The following is a 13,090-nucleotide window of genomic DNA, read 5'->3' as shown; positions in this document are numbered from 1 at the left end:
TCCCATTGTTGTCTTTAAAATACTTCTATTTTTGTTAATTAATGAATATTAAAGCAAACCAGTATCTAGGCCTAAATACCATCAAAATTCAGGGCATTCGGGACTAGATTTGAATGCTACAGAAATTCACTACTCTTGATTTAGCTTGCTGCCACCAGGTACTGCAGAAAACAAGGCAACAACTCATTATACTGTTTTGAGAACTCTTGCACAGTGAGAAAAGACTCGGCAGTATACACACACAATTCAGAGATGGAAAAGACCCCCACCACATTATCCAGTCCTCCTCTTGGGGTCAATGTAATAAATGTGCTCTCCAGCATGTTTGCTAGTTGTTTGTACTGCTTCCTTTTAAAAGTCCCCAGAGATGGAGCTACCCCACCTTCTCCCTGAGGGGCTGTTCCACAGTCCCATTCGTTTGACTGTCAGGAAAGGGTTTTTACAGTCAAGTGCTATTCTGCTCTCAAAAATGACTATATAAAAGAGAACCTTTTAATTTCACATACATATTCCCTGGGTATCGGAAATGCATCTATTTATTTCAGTGACTCAGGCACACTTGTACTATTTCTATTTCTTACCTCTGCAGAACAAATACAGTTCAGAGGCAAGAAGTTGGCTTCTATTCCCTGTTGTATACGGCCAGTAGAGTTGGTCTCTTAGTCTATGTACTTACAGCGGTGCCACTGCATAGATGAAAATAAAGCGGCCCAACTCTTTCTTAAAGCCCATTTCAAATGGTTGGGCCTCAATTATATCTGATAATATGTTTCTTTTAAAAAAAGGGGGTGGTGGGCTGGGGAGGAAGAGACCTCCCTGACTCAGACTGCAGAAGGAGTTTGCCGCACTGGTATGAAGAAATAAGCAAGCACCTTTTTATTTTTAAACTGTGCCCACTAAGTACTAGTCATCAAAACGCAAGCACTTTACTGGAAGTGCACTACAACTCCTGAAAATTTTTGTGCAATGAACCGTTTCACCTATACTGAACAGTCACAGTACACTTTCAGACAAACCATAGCGTACAGTCCCTTCATTATGTCATTTGGGAACTACGCAGCGAGTCAGTCCAATTCTTCCCACACTATTTATCTTCCAAAGTTAATGCATGACCTTTAATTTTTTGCATCATGTTTTTTGCAAGAAATAGAAGCAATGAAATCACTGGACAGTTCTCAGTAACTTAAAAAAGGTTGTGCTTTGAGTAGCAAATCTTATCTTTGAATTAACTTGAAATAAGGACACTCGCTTCTTTATAAATTATAACAATACGACCAGATTTCACTCAAGACAGATTTTGCGATCTGACCACCTGGGAGATGTATTTAGCTATGCCAGTACACCAGAACTGCCAAAACAGCGCTGCAAATGCTGTTCCTGGCTGTTCTACGCGACCTAAGCGGTTTCCCTCCTCCTCATTACAGAAACATCACAACTTTTTGTTATTATGGTCTGTAAGTAATACTTCTCATTCTCCCCTTCCCCCTTTTTCATGGATGACAGATTCAGTTCAGTCAGACAAGATCTCAGACACTGCACAAAGGAAATGAACTCATCTAGCATGCCTGGTACCTCCCAATGTTTCAATCTGCTGGGGGAGTTATAAATAAAATCTCTACAGGACAAGAACATAGGTGCAGGAGGAAAAAGGTAGGGTGTTAAAAAAACCCACTGGACTGTTTCGCTGCGCTGAATCAAGACAAATGATGAGTGAGACTAAAGAAACAAAATCTGCAACTATTTTCCTTGTCGCTGTTTCTGCATATCTTTCTAAAAGTAACCGTATCCCCAAGAGTTACTTACGTCTGTGGAGCTGGGGCTAGGCAAGGACACAGGCTGAACAGCTGCGGGAAAAGTGAATGTGGTCTCTGTCTTTTCATTTTCAGGGGAGTCAGGATAACTGGACAGAGGGGACGTGGGGGTCAAAGCCCCGAATCCCAGCACCGTGTTGTATTTAGGTGGACGACCTACATATTAACAACAGGGAACACAAAAAAAAAAAAAAAAAAAAAAGAAAAAAGGAAAAATGATCTTACATACCTTTGGCCAGTGGTCCTCATTGGCTAGCATGAAAAAGGAAATGATGTAGCACAGAGAGGAAGTTAATATAAAAGTTACAAGTGGAAAGACAGAAGCAAAGATTTAAACATTTTTTAGAAATCTTTAAGTAGAATTTTGCAAGGAAAGAACATTTAAAAGACATATTTCAGAAGGAAATAGAAATAAGTTCTGTAGAGGGTCAAAGAATCACTCCCACAAAGGCAGTATGGGGACACTTGCTCCTTCCAGAAATCAGGCTATTCAATTTTTAGGTAAAACATGTTGGCATCAAAGCTAGAGAGAAGGTACAGTAATTACTGTTAAATCCTTTCTACTGTTCTCCCACACCTCCCCATCTTTCTAGTGCCAGCATAAATCTACACAAAGGTTAAGTCCTTTATCAGAGGCCAACACTCACCAACCCCCTCTTTTTCTTCCTCTTTTTTTAAACACACTCACCCGCAGATCAGCACTTTCTACCCTACTGGTACACTTTTTAAATTAGGCTACCTCAAGAACAGATCCTATTATCTGACCCATAACACCAGCACTACCAGTTGTAACCCACCACTGGTCTTCCAGTGTAACTCCACCCAAACTCTGTATTCTTTCTTAGACTTTCTCAGTCATTATGTTTGATTATGCACAACTCCTATACGCTCCTTTACACCAGTAGAAGTCCAAAATGTGTTCATAACAATTTTCACAGAATTATGTATGCAAAGCAAGACAGCAAAAAAGCAGTATGTAACCATCATCTCTGCCTCCCTTCTCCAGGGTAATTTATGGATACGTAAACATAAAGGAGTTAGTATCTAGGAATAATTTCCCACATTTTATGTTTACAGATTGTCAGTCTATACCTATTAACATGCTAAACCTTGCATTTAAGGTCTGGAAATGTTCCAGAACTAAGTATGTCCTTGGAAACGGATTTCTGATAGTGATGTCCATGGCTGAAATTTCTGACATGCTCAGCACCATCTAGAATTAAAACTAAAGCTCTCAAGGACACATGCTTGCATAAGCTTTTCACCTAATATACTGCTATACTAAATCACAAAACAAATGTATACACCCAAATCTTTTGTCAATTGAAAATGTGTGCTACTAATTTGGTGCTGATGCAAGGTACAGGCTCACAACAGGGTGTGGGAAAAAAAAGAAAGTATAATAGCAGTCAGTGTACAAAAACAGGCTAAAAGAGTATCAAATATAAAAGCATGCAATCGTTTTCATTGATACAGTAATTGCTCACAATGAGTTCTAAAACAGAACTAATTACTACAAGAAGGAACATTTACTTATCCACAGAGTAAATCCAAAACTCTCTCTCTATAAAATCCACATCATATCATTTTAAAAAATACATTTAATATTAGTAGAGGACTGCAGTAGAGACTGATGTCTTTTATTTAGAAACAGCATAGCTGCAGAAGTGTCAGCTTTGCCACGTCGCCTGCTGGACTGAAGAGGTATATCAAAGAGAGCACATGTCAAATGAATATTTGGCTTTGCAGCCAAAAACCAAAGATAATGGAACTGGTCAGTGCTAGGTAGGACTGTGGTCTTTTTTAATCTGTTTGACTATGGTTTTTTTGGCAGCAAACTCAGGAGTAGAGAAGGTATTATGAGTCTTTAAGGACTGCGCACGATCATCAAAAATCAGAGAAGTATTGTCATATATGTGTGGTTGATGCCATGCACAAAAAATGGTATCACAGTCTCTCCTATGATGTTCTGAGTCATCTGTTTCACCGTAATCTAAGTCTTAAAATTTTACCTGTTCTACAGAAGTATTTCTACTGAACAATACCACATACCTATATGAAAGATCATATCTCATTTTAGGACAAGGGGCACACTGGTTGCAGATAAGTGCTCAGTATGAGCACAATAGCTTTTCTTGCTCAAGATAAATTCCTTTGAAGGACCCATCTCTACTCCCAGTGGGGAATAAGGCTTTTGTCACACTAAGTTTCCTCTCCTATTCAGGGCACGGACACTTTTTTCATAACCACCTTCTTCTTGACAGTAACAATGCAATTTCATAATTAACAAGAGGATATTGACAGCAGCTTTATACCGCTAAATGCTGGTCAAACATCTCACCTTTTGGTTTGTCCTACCTATTGTTTTGGGTTTTGTTTTTTTTTTCTGGAGAGTGAAACTGAAACGAAACACTGAGCTGCCTAATAAAATCTGCTATGCTAATCCCTAGAAGTCATGATCTTTGTCTACCATGGGAATTTACTGAACAGATTAAGTACTGTAGAGTCCTTCTTTGTTTCACTCTTCAAATCAATAAGGTGACTGCAAATGCAAGATGGAGGAAGAGGCATACAGCAGAGACACAGGTCTAAGTATACCTCACCTCTTTTACGTGTCCCAGGATGCATTGTGCTGTTCAGGTACGTGACTGCACTCTTCTTGCGCTGCAGGGAAGAATATAACAACTTCCGTTGGCTAACATTTTTGGCAACAACTATATGCAATAGCTGAGGAACAGCATAGTAGGACTAACTGAAATTACTGGCTGTTCTGTCTTCTGAAGCACAGCTTCAGCAAAGTTAGCTTTTTTACACTACTTCTGACATCTGGACTGCTTCAGACTTCTACACAAGCTGACCTAAGGGTAATACTAACACACACTGCCATTTAATGTCAGCTTTACATAGGAGAAGGCAGAAATAGATGTAAGTATTAGAAGAACATCCCAATGTATTTACTGTTCAAAAATCTGAGGGTTGTATCATTGAAATGGCCTTGTGAACTATAAATGATAGCTTGCCTGTCTAGTTAGGACTGAGATAGCTTAGAAGGCAGCAACATGACAGAAAGACACACAAGCTGAGAATGCGTATACCGGCTTTCTCTGGCAAAAAATTAATACCTCAGGCTCAAAAACGGCTCCACTGTACACTGGATTTGCTGTTGTTCTTCTTTTCCTCTCTTGTCGCTTACTTTGGATTTCTTGTAAAACAAAGCATTCAGGTTAGAAAACTATGGGTCTCAGAAATTATATAAAGTCCTCAGAATTCAGTTTGCATGTGAGGAGAGCTGTGAAGATTTCTACAGAACACCAACCATGTGAATACAGGCAACTTTGTTATATTTCTAATTTCTGAAGGCTTGAAAAATAAGAGCTGACAAGGAATACAAATACTGTGCTCGACTAACTAATGAAATGCTTGCCATCTTCTCACCAAGCACCCCATAACTAAGATATTTTAAAATCATGGTCAGTGTAATTGGGATCTAGAACAAAGAGCTCCTGGCAACCTTGTTGATACTTAAAAATAAATACAGTACAGGAAAATGCAAGCCACTGAAATGTTAGGCTGTATTTCACTGTATAGGATTAAGGAGTTTAAATTATAAAACCAATTATAACCTGTTAACTCATTCACTACAGATTACAGTCCCATGAAATCATGAAATAAATGAAAAATCCAGATGTGGGTTAAACTAAAATTATCCATGGTGTAACTTTGCAGGTACAAGGGTTGTCCAGAAAGCAAAAGGATTATCACAAATTTCCTTCCTACCATGAGAGCATACGTTTTCTTCCCAACCACTGATCTCCGCTGCAGAAGCAACTACTTTGTTTCAATGTAATAAGATAAATAAAAAAGCATGCATAAACTTAAGTTAGATCAAGAGTACAGACACTCCAAATGTACTTCTGTGCAAGAAAATACTGCATTGAATACATAAATATTTTTGACCCGTACTTCCAACTCAGAATGGCCATGAAACAGGGGGCTCAAGAACCAACTTTATAGACATTTTTCCTACCTTCCAGATGGTCATGAGTAACTAATCCCAGAGACACCATGAAGGCAAGTTTCTGTGAGGAGGGAGAACAAAAGATCGTGACAAGTCCAACTGTTAGGACCAGCTATATCACTTGTAAAGTCAGTTGACAGGTAACTAAGCAACAAACGTTATTAGCAATACTTTGCTTCTATAAATCACTTTTCATCCATATATGTCAAACTGTTTTAGAGGATCGACAACAGTCCCATCTTCTAGATGGGAACCTAGCCTGAGATGGAGGGAAATGCCAGTTGCTCATGATCACAGAGTTGGCAGAGCTGGGAACAAGAAAGCAGTTTCTTTACTTCCAGTCCAGCACTGAACTGACTATATGATTGGCTCTCCGTAAATACCAACACAGTTCAATTGCCAGCAAAATACTGCTAGTTGAAGATCTTTCTGGTTTACATTTGCCATTCAATAAGGAATTCTTAAAGGCTTTCTTAAAGGATTCTGATTTTAATACAGGAAGTGCAGAGACATGTAAAAGTCAGAATTTGTACTGACAACAGTTAATGCTCACACAGTAGTCAGTTTTAATCGATCTACAAAAACAAATGTAGTAGAGCATTTAGCTGTAAACAGTTCTTAAGCTCGGTGTGGCAGAAAGGCTTAAAGAAAGCCATTTTGGCCACTTCTTCCCCCCAAAACCCAACTGGACCTAAACTGGAATAAAACCCGGGCAGAATGTGAACATACATGACACTTTCCATCCTGCTCACCAGAGCAGAAATACTTTATAAAGCAAAATAAAGACATTTCTCCAGTAGTAAAAATAACTCCAGAAGTCTAAAACCTCAAAGGAATGGAAATCAACACTGTAATCTAAGCCTCCTGGTTGAAGGAAGTATCAGAGGGAAATTCCGATCTTCTAACCTACAAAAAACTCAGAAGTCAAATGCATTACAGGACTGAAAATGCAATGCATTATATCTCTTTAGATTTCTTATTCTGTAGCCTTCTCAACTACTGCTGTCCAACAGGAATGTATGGAATGTTGAAGTTAGGGAGTCTTGAGGTAACAAAGGAGGGAAAATGTTTTCTGAAGGACAGAGTGTTCCCTTTTTTTCTTAAAAGAAAGCTCTGGGTGTGTTCTGATACCTGTGGATTTTCTTCTCGTTTTGGCTTCGGTGCAGCAGGTGGAGTAACTGTACGACTTTCTGTTTGCTTCTCTTCTGCTTCCACATGTGGTTTAATAGTCTGAAAAGAAACAGTGTTTCTCTCATTCAGTGATACGAATTACTTTTTTTTACTTTGACTAATAAAGCAAAACAAATACTTTCACAGATACAGGAGAAAAACAGTTTAAAGCTGGCAGTATACTAACAAAGACTTAATTGAGGAATCTGACGTGAGAGGAATGTTAAATAATCTGTTTAACAAAGGATGAAACAGCCTTCCCACCATTCCATTAACCCACACAGCCAGTCAAGCCATAAAAGTCATCTTAAGCATTTAGCCCATTACAGAAATCACTGTACAATATGGGAAAAGTAGCAGACACTTTAAGAAAAAGCATCGCATGGAAGACTTCCAGGTAGAAACCACTCTGCATGGCACGTCTTTTTTGTACTTCTCACTCTTTAGTCTTCATATTTCATAAAATTATGAATGCCTCAAAAGCTGTGTCTCTGACTCCTATGATCTCAGATGTTTCTGAAGCTTTTTTGTTTTCTGAAGTCATAATCTCCTGCAATAGTATCAGAAACCCTGCATGACAATCCTCAGCCCATGGCATAGCTGTTGAGGCTACAAACTGAGTGAGGTATGCTACAGAGAGACAAACTTTTCCCCTTTATGATATGGAGAAAATACACAGAAAAATTCATGTATTATTAAACCACCACCATTCTTCTGTATGTTTTTCAACAGTTGAATTGCCAGTAATTATTCAAAGAGCAAACAAATATTGCTGACATAAGGAACAGGCATCAAAAGTATAGTATTGCAGAAGTACAACTTCACATCGTACAAAAAGGGCACGCGTTCCTGAGTAACTTGTGGGACAGCCTTCAGGTATGCAAGAACATGTTCATAAGAATTCATAAGTAGAACTGAGCATGAGCATATCATTCATGCACATGATTTTCACAGTCTCCACAAGTGACTTCAAAAGCAGAAGGTAACTTCCAGGTACATTAGTCTATGAAAGAGTTAGAAGTGAAATATATACTACTATTATTTATACAAATTACATAAATATTCTATGTTATAGATAATATATTATATAGTATACAATAGTATACAATTACTAGCATATAATATACAAAATAGTTAAAAATGAAACAGAAGATTGCTTTACTTGAACTGAATGGCAAGGACTGTCAGTTGCAATCCACACAGACTAAAGTCATGCTTTATTTTATAAAAGTCTTTTCTGGAGAGAGACTTTAGAACTGAACATGTAGGATTCTCTGTTTCTGAGAGTTTCCCTTCCACTCAATCAATCCAATTTAGTCACAGGGAGCTATCACTCTTCAGAAGCTGAGTGAGACTATTTTGCCTCCAATCATAAGACTGCAAGATCAAGGAAGAAACGGCTACATTCACCGTATTAAATACCCTCATGATTTAATTTAAAAAACAATTTTTGCCTTTCATGTAGCCATCCACAGAAACACAGAAAATATTTTTCCAGTGTTTCTTAAAGGCTTGATACGAACACGGATTTCAGTTTGTACTTGGTCTCCAAGATACCAATACAGCCCGCAATGTAGCTTGCTTATAAACTACTGAAGTTAAGACAGTAGGGGGAGCATAAAAACACTGAAGCGTGAGTAAAAATTCCAATGGCCCACATTAAAGAAAACAGCAACTCCTACCCCAAGAGCTGCAAGTCATTCCATAATTTGCACTGTTGTTGGAACATGAGTATCTCCAGTACCCAAGTGAGTATTTCTCCATGGTTGTCATCCTCTCCAAACTGGCACAGTAAAGCAATAAACCCATCATGCTGCATTAGTAGACACTTCCTCATCCGTACCTGTTTTTCAATGTTTGGTTTGCTGATCTGTACAGTCTGAGGTCCAGCGAGCCTGGTACCTGGTGCTGCTATCACGATGCTGGTGAGCTGTGCCATAGGGAAGGTTTTGGCTATGGTTGCTGTCTGCCCATTAACTACACGAACCGGATGTATGGAGTTCTGAGAGTTGGGTAAAGAGGTGGGTGTGAACTTTGTTGTCAACATCACAGGTCTCTGAATAAGCTGAGGAGCTGCGAGCATTGGAGGAGGTGCTGGGGCTATAGGAATGTTATTTTGGGCAACTGGTTTAGGTCGAACCTACAAAAAAAAAAGAGAAGAGAAAAAAAGAGATAAATTCGTATATCAGTATTTCAGATTAACTTTTTTACTGTCTTTGAATTCAGCCTGTATGTCTGCAGAAGGTTGCTTGATTGTTTATAGAATGCAATTTTTAGCATAGTGTCGTAAGTATGCTCTGAGAAGGAAAAGACACATTTTCATACCTACTTGCATAAAACCTATCCACAACATCTACATATGCAGTCACTGTCCCTGAAATGGTATTTGGATGCACAGACACCTATATTGCATGCTTTCTGCCAACTGCCTTATCTGTATCTAAATCAACATACTGGTTTTGCAGGCCAAAAAATTCATGTGATATTTACAGGCACAGTTGAGGCTCTCATGTTAAAAGTGTGTCTCGGGGCTTTATACTGAGCCTCCAAGAAATCATGAACAGTTGATTGTCCCCTGAAAGAAATACTTAAATTTTCCAGTAAATCCCTGTTACCTTTGTTAACTTTGTATATTATTTAGACACCTGCACAACCAATCTCGCTAAGCAAAAAAATTGTCCAGATTATACATTAATCCCTCATTGAAAGTGCTAAAGGCTACAGGTAAATGCAGTCATTATTCTTTTCTTCTTTCACACGACAGAAGAGAGCCATAAGAATCTTCCAACACTCCACCACCAATACTTGCTTATTTCTTGCCCATTGTAAAGTTTGTACTTATCACATCATTCAAGTACAGAAGTAGAATGCATTACTCCGAAAATAAAGTATTTTTCCTTATTTGATTCCTATTGTCCTATCCACCTTTAATACTCCATAATGCATTTTATCATGTAAAACTAGGTCACATTCCAACAGATCTCACGATCCCCAAATCGTAATCAGATACCAGCCTATACTTTCATTTTTTCTTTTGTAAAAGCTTTAGAATTTTATTCACAGTACCACGTATTTCTTACAAATGAAATAGTTCTTCAAAGAGGTTTTTTTTAAACAAAGAAGTAACCTGTGTTTTTCCCACACCATGAAAAAAAGCTTGGCTGCAAACAGAGGTCACTTTCTGTTGCAATACAGAAATACTTAGGAACAATCTAGACACATCTCGTTTTTCCTTTTTTGCTCATGCAAACCACATTTAGAGCAATTTAAGTCCTCAGGTGATGCTTTGGTTTTGCTGACACCTGCTCTGTGGGTTCATCTCATTCAATGCAAATATGATCGTATATGATCATCATATTCGAATTTCATAATCACAGACTCATGCAGTTTGGGAGGGAGCTCAGGAGGTCTCCAACTTTGCCTCCTGCTCAGAGCAGGGCCAACACTAAATGTAGACGGGGCTGCTCAGGGATTTGTCCAGCTAGGTCTTGTAAAACTCCAAGGATGGAGCTTCCACAACATCTCTGGGAAGCCTCTTCCACTCCTAATTATCCTCCTATATGCAGTCTAAACCTTCCCTGTTCCAATTTATGATCACTGTCCATAATCTTCCTGCCAAGCACCTATGTCTCCATCTTCTTGTTAATTTCCTTGTTGATACTGGAAATAAGGCTGCTGTTAGAGTGCCCCCAAAACCTCTTCTCCAAACTGAACAAGCTCAGACCCCTCAGCCTCTCCTCGCAGGTCATATATTCCCGCCCCCCAGCTATCTTAGTGGCTTTCCTGCCCTGGATTCACTCAAATTTATCAGCCAGGGCTCTGAAACTGCATGCTTTCTATCAGATCCACTTTTATGATTGCTGAGGAAAGGTGGATAATCTCTTTCCTTAATCTACTGGCTGTGGTCCTGTTGGTATAGTTCAATATGCTGCTAGGCTTCTTTGCTGCCTGGGCACACCGCTAGTTTAGCTACTGTCAACCAAAACCTTTTAAGCCATGCTGCTCCCCAGCCAGCTAGTCCCCGGCCTGTGCCTATGCAGGGGGTTAGTCCATTCCAGGTGCAAGACTTTGCTTTTTTCTGTGCTGAAGCTCAAGAAGATTCCTGTTGGCCTCTGTCTAGAAACCCCTGAATGTCAGCACTTCCCTCAAGAGTATTGAGTGCACCCCCAAATACGGCATCATCTGCAAAGCTGTTGATAATGAATTGTCTCCTCCACCACGTCACTAATAAAGACTGACAAAAATTATGTTCATAGAAAGTATCTCCTATCTGTGCTACAATTAAGTTCCTTCTTTTATTGCTTGTCTTCTGTATGCTCACCTGTGGAAGAAAATTTGGACGAGGAGTAAGTCTGGGAGGAGGGATGAACTGCGGCACTTTTATGGGCTGAGGCGTAGCCTGAACCTGCTATAAGAAAACAACAGAGTTCAGCAAGAGGAAAATAGCTTTGAAGGTATTCACCAGAATCAACATCCTGAATGTATTTGCAGACCTGATGTCTCCGGTTTTCTACTCTGTAAATAATTTTTCACAGTAACAGGTTCCTCATTAGAAATGTATTAAAGACAGAGCTAATCCTACTTTCCAGTTCCTACACACCGTGCTTCATAAATTGAAGGTACCTTTCCTTTTGGTTCAACTGTACTAACTACTGTGCTCTGCAATCTAAAACCATTTCATTTGAAGATAACGAAAACTCCCATTTGTTTTAATAGTTAAAAAATGGCTTTACAGCAGACAGAAAATAATAACAGACTTTGACGTCCAGCTACATGAACCATTGTCCTTTCATACTGAATGGCACACAGAAGAATGAAAGAGCATCTCAGGCAAGCAGAAAAGATCTGGAAGCTACAACTCTTTCAGCAGACACTATGAGGGGCTCTAAATACACAACTTGAAATTTTCAAAAGTAGGCTATTCATTTGAAACAATTAAGACCTGATATTAAGGCATCCTAAGTACTTCCCTGTCTAACTGAAATCAGTTGGATGGAGTTGCCATGTGATTAACCTCTGAACAGCACTACTAGCTACCCTAAGTTGAGTACCCGGTGAGATTCTCTGAAATTAATGTCCACTCTAGTTTCCACCCTTCTGCACCTCCGTCCACCCACATGAGACTGCAATTTACTTCAAAAAGGTCTTGTACTGATTAATTAATGCTTGGGAAAATATTCTGAGATTTTTGATTAAATTTGCTACATAAATAGAAATCATGGACAATTATTAACTCAGAATCACCTCCCGAAACTTAAGTGAGTTATTCAGCAAAGAAATGAAGCATAGACATAAAGGACAAATGAGAGTGGTGCAAGGGATGACACAGGAAAAGAGAACAGTAGAAAAAGCTCCACTCATACAGTCTTCTCTATTCTGACCGCAAACATATGCCTCACTAGGAAGCAAAATTACTTCCATTTGCATTATTAAACTGTATTTTTGGATAAAGATAAAATTGATTTATGTTTAGTGAAGCCTTAGCCTTTACTCCAGAAGTAGAATTTCCCTGTCACGATGATATAAAATGCCTGGTTTCCAGACCAGGAAGCCTATACAACCCAATCCTAAAACACTGTGTTTTTTATTTCTAGATGGCTAACTATTCTGGAAAAGACTGTGTGATGTAATCAAAGCACTTTCCAAAATATATGCTTATAGAAACAGGATCTGTATACGTGTTTGAGAAAGTGGTGAGTGAAGACATGGTAGTGGGCAGAGTTAAGTGATGTGTCTAACACCAGAGACTTTATCATGCAAAGGGAACAAGAGAGATTGACTCAAAAAAATCAAATGAAGATCAAATGAAGAAAGTCTGACATCTGCCTTACCAAGTAAAAGAGTAGGAATTCTGCAGAACACAGCCACATAGATTAGGTAGGAGCGAACAATCGTTGCTTCCCTGTGACTAACAACTACTAACAGGGGAATTACTACACAGAGGTGATGACAGCACTGATTTAATTCTATAAAGCAAAACAGTAATAACAACCCATGTAGACAGAAAATGGTTTTCTCTTAGGCTATCATTTTAACAATGTCATCTAGTGAAGACTCATGACATGTCCCTGTGCAAAAACTTCACCGTTTT

At 38.9% G+C, this 13,090-nt stretch overlaps 1 protein-coding gene across 7 annotated transcripts in view; it reads right to left on the bottom strand.

The window, feature by feature from the left end:
* PHF21A (PHD finger protein 21A) overlaps nucleotides 1-13,090 on the bottom strand; it is a 140,587-nt gene that overhangs the window by 17,409 nt on the left and 110,088 nt on the right. For 4 of the 7 annotated variants that reach the window (XM_075425686.1, XM_075425689.1, XM_075425687.1 and 1 more), the window contains exons 8-14: nucleotides 11,321-11,407; nucleotides 8,843-9,139; nucleotides 6,961-7,059; nucleotides 5,839-5,890; nucleotides 4,934-5,013; nucleotides 4,415-4,475; nucleotides 1,804-1,967 (exon numbers count right to left, since the gene is read on the bottom strand). In XM_075425686.1, the coding sequence (XP_075281801.1) occupies nucleotides 1,804-1,967; nucleotides 4,415-4,475; nucleotides 4,934-5,013; nucleotides 5,839-5,890; nucleotides 6,961-7,059; nucleotides 8,843-9,139; nucleotides 11,321-11,407 (840 nt within the window). Of the gene's footprint in view, nucleotides 1-1,803; nucleotides 1,968-2,040; nucleotides 2,064-4,414; nucleotides 4,476-4,933; nucleotides 5,014-5,838; nucleotides 5,891-6,960; nucleotides 7,060-8,842; nucleotides 9,140-11,320; nucleotides 11,408-13,090 lie in introns of all 7 variants that reach the window. The other 3 variants (XM_075425691.1, XM_075425692.1, XM_075425690.1) reach the window with 3 other exon arrangements.

The sequence above is a fragment of the Opisthocomus hoazin genome, chromosome 7, assembly GCF_030867145.1.
Source record: "Opisthocomus hoazin isolate bOpiHoa1 chromosome 7, bOpiHoa1.hap1, whole genome shotgun sequence".
NCBI classification, from domain to species: Eukaryota; Metazoa; Chordata; class Aves; order Opisthocomiformes; family Opisthocomidae; genus Opisthocomus; species Opisthocomus hoazin.
This window is presented reverse-complemented; position numbering and strand designations above follow the sequence as displayed.